General features: G+C 42.8%; 2 protein-coding genes across 2 annotated transcripts; one reads left to right on the top strand and one right to left on the bottom strand.

Moving 5' to 3' along the window:
* Positions 1 to 2,079: 2,079 nt before the first annotated feature.
* On the bottom strand, positions 2,080 to 5,547 carry LOC120017811 (clathrin heavy chain linker domain-containing protein 1-like). Its single transcript, XM_038960781.1, has 9 exons — positions 5,307 to 5,547; positions 4,965 to 5,152; positions 4,731 to 4,870; positions 4,385 to 4,586; positions 3,677 to 3,783; positions 3,051 to 3,231; positions 2,663 to 2,865; positions 2,377 to 2,556; positions 2,080 to 2,276 (listed from the first exon to the last, which is right to left on the bottom strand). Exons 1-9 carry the CDS (start codon positions 5,502 to 5,504, stop codon positions 2,080 to 2,082), a joined length of 1,596 nt encoding a protein of 531 aa, XP_038816709.1. The 5' UTR covers positions 5,505 to 5,547.
* Positions 5,548 to 5,780: 233 nt separating this feature from the next.
* LOC120017705 (ubiquitin-40S ribosomal protein S27a) lies at positions 5,781 to 8,447 on the top strand. The gene is made up of 6 exons (XM_038960640.1): positions 5,781 to 5,851; positions 5,961 to 6,025; positions 6,485 to 6,539; positions 6,646 to 6,731; positions 7,753 to 7,884; positions 8,258 to 8,447. The coding sequence occupies exons 2-6, from the start codon at positions 5,978 to 5,980 to the stop codon at positions 8,405 to 8,407; spliced, it is 471 nt and encodes a 156-aa protein (XP_038816568.1). The 5' UTR covers positions 5,781 to 5,851; positions 5,961 to 5,977; the 3' UTR covers positions 8,408 to 8,447.
* The last annotated feature ends 696 nt before the right edge of the window (positions 8,448 to 9,143 follow it).

The raw sequence follows: 9,143 nt of genomic DNA, 5'->3' as shown, positions 1-9,143 counted from the left end.
AAAGGATGTGAAACATGAGGGCCAACACCCCCCTTGCTCTCTATTTTTGCTGGTCTGCTGTACTGAGCTCTATCTAGACCAGAGGCTGTGTGAGCTAGACACGGCTGTCAGTTCACATTACGTTGCTGGACTGAGGAGAGGGCCCTTATCTGTGCCACACTCTGGGAGATGAGAAACACGCTGGGGCTGGAATACAGAGGAAAAATCCTGAGCTGTTAAACAGGTTCTGACAGGGAGGATGCTGCAGGCAAAAACCTATTTAAAGGACCATTCAAGACAATATGATACTAGCTAAAACTACCATCAATATTTTTACATCTTCCAGAAGTGCTATCCAAGGACACTAAGTGCATCTTGTTACATCCTGTCATAAACTGAATCCTGACTAATAGGCAGTTTGTAAAACACAACTCTTGATTGCATCGTTTTGGGAAGATGAATTGCAATGCTTTTTCTTGTTGATAATAGTTTTAGCATAGGAAACAAGAGATGTGAGGAGGCAGAACTCAACACCTTTTTCCCTTGACACAGAGATTCAGGGCTGAGGTAGGCCTCAGGGCAGGGCACTAGGGTTCTTTGTGAGCTGTGGGGTGAGGGGGCAGGGAGGTAGGGTGTCTGGGGAGCTGTTTTATGCAGTGGGGCCATCAGCAGGCCAGGTCAGGCCAGCTCCTCTTACTGCGGGAGATCAATAACAGCAGCAGGGGTGGCGCCATGAAGCGCTGATTCAGCATAATCTCTCACCCCCCGCTACCATTTTCTGATTTTCACACTCTCCCTGTTTCTCACTTTGTTCCTCCTTTTCCCCTACACAATGTCTCTCTGCTCCTTCCTCTCTGTAATAGAGATGCTATACCAGCATGTCAGTCTTACTCTCTCTCCATCTTTGCCTCACGTATTGCCAACCCCCTCTTTTTTCCTCTCTCCGTCTCCCTTGGATACCAGCTGCCTCCAGTCTGCCGTCTGACAACACAGTGCTAGTATCGTTGTGCTAACACTACAAGTAGTGATGTTCAAAGAGCTAACAGCACAGATTGTGGGGGCTAAACAGCTCTAGTGCCTGGAGCGATACCAGCATCAATAACAGTATATTGATAATCACAACACTGATGCTAAATGTTTAAAGTTTAAATTAGTATGACATATAAGGCCATCAACTACACACGCCCATTCACTAACCCATTAACGGATCAAACAGATATACACTGAAACGCAGCCCCAGACATGAGCGGAATTGATTAACTGTGGGAATCATAGACACACAGTTAGCTCAGTGTGGCTTCATGTATCTTAGGCTGAGACAGAGGAAACTGGAGGCTGTGTTTATTGATGGTGGGTGTTGTTTGTGCTGTGTGGAAGCTTCATTCACTCTAATATGGCAGGGTGACTGAGACTGGCTCTGCACTGTCTATGACAATGGGTCCAGTGTGTGAGTGGAAGATTAGTGAGCTACTGTTCTATCTACCATTGTGTCCTCCTCGTATTTCTGGTGATACAGTGTATATAGGTAATAGCACGCCTCTCAGGGAGCGGCCATCAGGTCTTATCTCTGTGGGGATAATGACTAACACCACCAAGGATTAGTCAGTGGTGTTCTGGAGGCAGGAAATGGGGAATTTATTACAGGGAAATTCAATATTCTGTAGAGCTTGTCACCATGAATTATGTTGGATGTCGGAGATGCCATTGATCCAAATCTAAACATGTAGTGATAATTTTCTTAGATGAAGTTTAAACTGTTTGAAATTCTGAGTCTAGTTAAGAGTAAATTATATTGAGGAATAACTAATAAACCAACTATTAAGTGACGTTTGACAATGTTCAAGTGATATCAATTTAATAACATGGCAATGGTTTGTGCTTTCTGATAAAGATGGAACTTGGCACTTGTGATATTAATCAAAGTGAAATCACATTCAAATGATTTAATGATCTGGAGGACCAGTGTGGATGACTGCATTTCTCTCTGTGAGCAGTGAGCAGTATGACGCAGTGAGTTATGAATGGGCTTGCCATGGTTCGGAGGCCTCTTGGATTGGTGGTGCAGATCTGTCCCATGGGCGCCCTCTGGTGGCTGTCTCTCTACATGAACACATGCTGCATCAGCCTGGAGCTCTCCATGCCAGGGGAGAGGCGCATGGCCCCTGACTGAGACAGCAGGATGGAGAGGATCTCCTGGGCCAGTAAAGGCTTGTTCTTCTGGCCACAGCAACCTGCTATCTCACCCCAGTTCTCTGCAGAACACCCAGTATCATCCAGAATCACCTTCTCCAAAGTACCTGAAAATCACAGCACTACTAGTCAACTCAACTTGTGTATGTGTGTGCGCGACCATGTGTGGTTGCCCTGCTGATTGGTGGGTGGGTATAGCCTACCTACCTTGCCCACTTGAATGTGTTTCCTCCACCATCTGCAGTGCTAGGTCCTCCAGATCAGAGTTGAGCAGAGCATGGCAGGCAAAGCCCATAGAAAGCACTGCAGGCTGGCCCTGGTACTCCTGAGTCAACGCCTGGAGAAGAGCCAGACTGGGACAACCCATAAGCACAAACAGACAGTCACCTGCGCACAAACATACACACAGAGAACAATACACACACACTGAGTCACTCACACATTTACTACATAGGATGTGTGTGAATAGTATCTGTAAATGAGTGTTCCCCACCTGCAGTAAAGCCTTTGCTTTGATAGATGAACTCCATAGTACTGCTGGTCATGCCTCTCTTGCACATGCTCAGTGCGGCCTTCCTGAGCACGCCGCAGGCCTTGTAGACGATGTGGGCCAGAGCCAGGCATGTGTCGGCCATCCGCAGCTTCCTGTCTCCATACTCACAGATCACATCCCCCAGAGCCTCGCTGTATGTTAGCCTGTGAAGGTTATGGAGAAAGCTGTAACCCGACATAGACTCAATAACAAAGAGCTCTAAACACAATACTTATATATCTTATATCGTGATTGCTACAACCATGCCCAGCTATACCATTCAAACCCTACAACAAAAAGACTCATAACCCCTAACGCTCATATTATTTATACACTCTGATTGGCTGACCTCTTCTGGGTTACCCAGTGTGTGACCAGCTCTACATAGTTGAGCTGCATGGCACACCGGACCCCCTCCACTGACAGGGTCTCCCCAGGCAGCTGTTTCCCAGCATGCACCGAGATCATGAGTGCCTGGAAGAAGAGAAGCAGAGGGGGCAGTTCCCCCTGGCCATGGTACACTGTGACCGCTAGAGGGGAAACAAAGATGACATAGGTTGAAAACAGTTCAGACTTAAATACTCTATATACCCCTACCTACATGTACAAATGACCTCGACTAACCTGTACCCCCGCACATTTACTCTGTACCAGGCCCCCTGTATATAGCCTCGTTATTATTATGTAATTCTACTGTGTTACTTTTTATTTTTACATAATTTTATAAATATTTTCCTGACTCTTATTTCTTGAACTGCACTGTTGGTTAAGGGCTTGTAAGTAAGCATTTCACGGTAAGGTCTACATCTGTTGTATTTGGCACATATGACAAATTAAATTAGATTTATGTGCTGTATGCCTGTACAAGATGCAGAGTTACTTTATGGTTGAGACCACAATGACCCACATGATGTGTGTATAGGGACCACAACACTATAGGACGTCTGTATAAGATAGAAAATAAGGAGTTTCCACCTTTGAACCTTTCCATTGTCTCCATGTTTCTCAAAACTCCATGAGGGGATTTGGCAGCATGGAAAGCAGCTGCCTCATACTCACCCCCCTCAAATAGGTCAATGAACCTGCAGGGAGACACAACACATAGAGGAATGATCTATACATACAGTATGCATTGGTTGAGAGCATAGTACTAGAACTCGGAAAAGAACTGAAGTACCTTTCAATGTAATCCACCAAGAGCTCCGATTCATTGACCTTGCTGGGATCATCCTCTTCAAACACTACTGCACTAATGCCAAGGAAATCAGTGTCGCTCACTAAAATGAAAATCATATCACTTTATTGCTGCTGTATCATGAGCCTTATCATAGTTAAAAAACACACAAAAGCTCTCGTGAGGTTTATAGACCTGCCGCAGCTAGGCTACATTATCCCTGACTAGAACTTCATTCACTGTCAGTGTCACTAATACTAACATACACTGTATGCTAAAGTGGAAGTGTAAAATACTTTTCAGATCAAATATATTCTCCAGTTTTGATGTTATGAACTCCAGAAGAGTGACTTCTTTTCCTGTCTTTTCCCATGTCATGAGGGAGTCATTCAGAAACTTCATCTTTTTGTATCTAGAAAATCAGAAGAACCGATAACTTTAGCAACAACATAGGCGTCTTTAATGGTATTCTATAGCCACTTCTTGAGCAAAGAGAGACACAGTCTCACCGGAGTTGGAGTCTCTCATTCTCCACTGCCAGCTCATCCCTCTGGTCCAGGGCGGATCGCATTTTATTGTCCAGGTCATTCTTGACAGAAACAGATACATACTGGCTCTTCCTCTTTATCTGCAGGTCGGCTCGCTTTCGCTCAAGGTACTCCAAATGCTTTGCCAGAGCTGCTGGGTTCATCGACTCATCAAATGTCAGACCTGGAAAAAACTATACTGTAAGCACCACTCATGAATGACATATTGACATGACACATGACAATATGTACTTGTGTAAACATACAGCCATTATAATGTTAAGACAAAACAAAACGGCACAATGAGTTCAGCAATGTAGGACCATGCCTGGAATTTGCCCAACGGGCCGTAATGTCTTGCTGTCTGAGGTCTTCTGACGCAATGAGGGTCTCTTGTCTCTCCTTGACTCCTGTAGTCTATTTAACTCAGCCTGCAGCTCTGCAGTGTCTCTCTGAATGATAGCAATCCTAGAACGGGAAAAAACAAGGTTTAGGCATGGATTATATACTATACTCTGGGGCCGCATTGTGCCATGTTGAAAAATTGAAGTGATTCTCTTGCCTTTCTTGAAGCTGGACAGCTCTTCTCTGACAGTACATAAGGGAGGTGGGCTGGGCCACCATGGCCTTCAGTTTCCCATGTGCTAACTTGGCATCACGCTCACTCTTCTTTATGGTACAGATGAACTCATCATACTCTTTCTTGATGGAAGTGAGAATGGTTTTGTATGCAGTTGCATACTCAATTACCTGAGAAAATCAAACAAGCAAGAGACAGGCATAGTTACAACGCAACAAGTTAGCCTAGGCATTCTGATCAGTTCACGTCGTGTGTAGGCCTAAAAAAATGATTGAGTGATGATGCTGAAACAAGGCGAAAGGGTATGGTGGTTCATGTTGATACCTTATCAAATGCAGAACTGTAAATGATGTAGCGTTGCTCATCAGGTCCCTCGTCTGGACACATCAGACGTTCCATCTCATGTTGAATGTATTCACCAAGAGATTCTAGGAAATACTTGTCACTGGCAGATTTGATAGGTGGCAAGGTTCTTCTTTCAGATTCTTCTGCAGAGTGATGTAAGTTTCCAGCCCTAAACATGATTTTCTTATGTTTTTCAATTGCTGCTTAGAGCATGGTTTCATTTCTCCAACACGGAGAAATATTGCAGATAAATGTTCAAAAGATAAACAGGAAGGTTGCTATGGACATCTCGAGGGTATGTTGGGTAATGTAGTTATAACATCGACAACAACAAAAAAACGATAAAAACTAATTTCATATTTTCAGATAAAAACTAAATAAGCGTTATGTAAATAAACTACTGAGAGAGGTATTTTGAACAGGCATCTTATTTAACACCTACTCCCTGCAGACGAGCCCCGAAAACCCCGTCGCACGCGTCGAAAGCCCTCTTCTCATGATCCGCCATTAGCAGGAGACCTGTGGTAAGATCGTGCTCTCTATTTTAGGCCATTATTTACTATAATAACGACATTGTATACTGTGTTAAAGCTGACATAGTTATAAATACAACGCTGTCGTTGATATGTGCAGGTGGATTGAACGCCAAGATGCAGATTTTCGTCAAAACCCTCACGGGGAAGACTATAACCCTCGAGGTAGGTACTTAGGGCTTGTGTCACAAGTTGTGATGGAGGGCTTCTTGCCTCTACTAGCGGAGCATGTGTACATGATTTTTAAAATATTATTCTAGAGTGCGTTATTTCAGTAATTAATCAGCCGTATACATTTAAGTCCACTAATCTTTATTGGAGTAGCCGGAACTCTCCAACCTTTGATCTTAGTTTTTAAAAATGTATTCTGAACTGCTACGTTAGCTGGCTAATGTTACAGTAGCTAGCTACATTTCGATAGCATGGCCCTGCGTATACACGTGGAAATGACCAGGTCAGCTCGGCTAACTAATTTAACATCCCTCTGTTAATGTAACTTTCCATGTGATAAGTGATATTTGTTCTTGACTTTTGGCTGGTACCAATTTGACGTTAATCAATATCCTGGGAAGTCTTGTTAGCCACGTTACTGTTTTAAAAACTGACAGGCTCTCTTATTTCCAGGTTGAGCCTTCAGATACCATTGAAAATGTCAAGGCTAAGATTCAAGACAAAGAAGGTAATTACATACATTTTTCATCCTTGTCATCCGTTGAATTGCATATAAGAGAGCACTGACGTTGGCTCTCAATGACTGAACTCCATGCACTCTTGTCCCCCTCTAGGTATCCCTCCTGATCAGCAGAGGTTGATCTTTGCTGGTAAGCAGCTGGAGGATGGACGCACACTGTCTGACTACAACATTCAGAAGGTGAGGACATTTTAGCCTCCCTAAACATTTGACAATACTACACTTTAGTAAAGGTGTTGCAGGAAGTAGATTACGTCAACTAAGTGCCAACACACAATTCCCTTAGACCAGGGTTTCTCAGAGGTCTCAATATGTTTACCTGACCTGGGACTCTGGTTGGGTTCTGTTCTAAAGCCATCAGGTGTAAGTACAGCTGGTGGACCTGAATGGACCTGGCCACTGCTTTACATAGCTTTTAGCATATTTAAGGTGTATTTATTGACTTTCAGAAGGCCTAGCCAAAATATATAGATGTATTAAGTAACCAGAAGAGCAACTTAGCGGAATTATTCCCCCCCCTCTGTTCTAGTCTAATATTTTGATAACATGGCCCTGCGTATACACGTGGAAATGACCAGGTCAGCTCGGCTAACTAATTTAACTATATTATAGGTCAGGTCTGGGTGTCGTTTGGTCTGATTTTCTGCCTCTTTAATTTAAAAAAAAAAACATTTTTAACTAGGCATGTCAGTGAAGAACAAATTCTTAATTACAATGACGGCCTCCTTATTCAGGGGCAGAACAACCGATTTTTACCATGTCAACTCAGGGATTCGATCTAGCAACCTTTCGGTTACTGGCCCAACGTTCTAACCACTAGGCTACCTGCCTCCCCTTTAACCTCCCAAGGCCCACTAAGATGCTTTTTTGTTACATTTATCTGATCACATTTAAGAGGTGTGCTGAATATTCAGTTAACGTTCAAAGTATACCGATTCATGTTAATACAACATCTATTGCCATTAGGAGTTATTATTGGTGGTAGGTTAGATAATTAATTGTTTCCCAGCATTGTATTGATATTTTGTTTGTGTGCTTTTGTTAATTCTGTGACTGATGAATAATCCTTGTTTATTTGGGAGTTTCTCCTTACCATCATTCAGTCAAAGTATTTTTTTCTTATTTTGTCATAAGTAGTGTTGACCACTGAAGTCATAGCTATATGTTGTCTGTTTGGCTGAACTGTTGCTTTTTCCTGCAGGAGTCCACTCTGCACTTGGTGCTGAGACTGCGTGGGGGTGCCAAGAAAAGGAAGAAGAAGTCCTACACCACTCCCAAGAAGAACAAGCACAAGAGGAAGAAGGTCAAACTCGCAGTTCTCAAGTACTACAAGGTAGGGCATTGACTTTTTCGTGGATTTCAGCTAGATTCATTTAATTATAATATACTATATTTGGCTGTGACCACTACCATATCTCTAGTGATTGGAGCCAACTATTGTTTTGTAGACATTTGTTACTTTATTTGTTTTCAAGCTGAATGAAACCAGGGACATACTGCTACCCGAACTTGTCCAATAACCAAGGACATTTTTGGCTGATGAATATTCAGACTTCCTGTGGTGTAAAGAATTTCTCGTCAATGAGGCCTTTCATTAAAATAGCACTTTTTTTTGTCCAAACCCTTTGCTATGTTGTGTCCTAATGAACACAACCACTGTCTTGTGTTCCATTGCTGTACTTATGGCTTCCATGGTGTTTCCTCAGGTTGACGAAAACGGCAAGATCCACCGTCTACGTCGTGAGTGCCCAGCTGATGAGTGTGGCGCTGGCGTGTTCATGGCCAGCCACTTTGATAGGCACTACTGTGGAAAGTGCTGCCTCACCTACTGCTTCAACAAGCCTGAGGACAAGTAATCTATTGGACTGGAGTAAATAAAATGTTTTTACCAATCACTGTGATGGCTTGATTCTTATTTTTTTTCTGCAATGGATAGATTGGTTTCCAATTTGGACATTTTCATAGGGTTATTATTAGAAGGGCTACAAATAAAATTGTCTTTTTAGGCTTGAACATTAATTCAAATAAAATGGGCATTGTAAAACTAGAATTTTACAATGCGACTTGTCATTTGTCACTGAATGTAACACAAACCGTCATACCCGTCCACGTAGTGGGACAAGAAAGGAAGAGAGCTGGTGACAGCACGCCTATGCGTTGCTATGGGGATTTCAGTAAAAAGTGCAAATCAACACCCGGTAGAGAACGCTACGGCAAAAGTTGAAATATTTTAAGTGTGGCGGCTGACGGCATTTACGTTCGTGCTCTCGTTGAAAACTGACATGTTTGCCGTCTACCTCGTACCACGTAAACGCGGCATTTGTGTGGTCCCCATTGGTTTTGAACGGATCTTTTTTTAGAGGTAAACTCGCTTAAACTGCTTTGTATTGAAGTGGTGTATTTATGCAATTGTATTCATCACTTCAAGGAAATAATTTACCCCTGGGTGGCTTTTAATTATATTCTAATACAATGGAACTTCAGAATTGTCGCAACTACTGAAAATCATTAATGGGTGACAAATATACATCTACAAACCATGAAACGACAAATCCTCCATTGACTGGGTTTGTTCATTCGTTCGTCTGCGCT

The sequence above is a fragment of the Salvelinus namaycush genome, chromosome 22, assembly GCF_016432855.1.
Source record: "Salvelinus namaycush isolate Seneca chromosome 22, SaNama_1.0, whole genome shotgun sequence".
NCBI classification, from domain to species: Eukaryota; Metazoa; Chordata; class Actinopteri; order Salmoniformes; family Salmonidae; genus Salvelinus; species Salvelinus namaycush.
Note: the sequence above shows the minus strand (reverse complement) of the source record. Positions and strands in the feature narration are given on the sequence as shown.

What these genes read in the sequence shown, in the direction of transcription:
- LOC120017811 (XM_038960781.1), bottom strand. Translation starts at nt 5,504, where the DNA reads ATGTTTAGGGCTGGAAACTTACATCACTCTGCAGAAGAATCTGAAAGA. An exon ending in CACTGGGTAACCCAGAAGAG is followed by an intron (nt 2,866 to 3,050) that starts GTCAGCCAATCA and finishes TAACCTTCACAG; the next exon opens with GCTAACATACAGCGAGGCTC. An exon ending in AAGCAAAGGCTTTACTGCAG is followed by an intron (nt 2,557 to 2,662) that starts GTGGGGAACACT and finishes GTTTGTGCGCAG; the next exon opens with GTGACTGTCTGTTTGTGCTT.
- LOC120017705 (XM_038960640.1), top strand. Translation starts at nt 5,978, where the DNA reads ATGCAGATTTTCGTCAAAACCCTCACGGGGAAGACTATAACCCTCGAG. An exon ending in CTGACTACAACATTCAGAAG is followed by an intron (nt 6,732 to 7,752) that starts GTGAGGACATTT and finishes TTTTTCCTGCAG; the next exon opens with GAGTCCACTCTGCACTTGGT. An exon ending in CAGTTCTCAAGTACTACAAG is followed by an intron (nt 7,885 to 8,257) that starts GTAGGGCATTGA and finishes GTGTTTCCTCAG; the next exon opens with GTTGACGAAAACGGCAAGAT.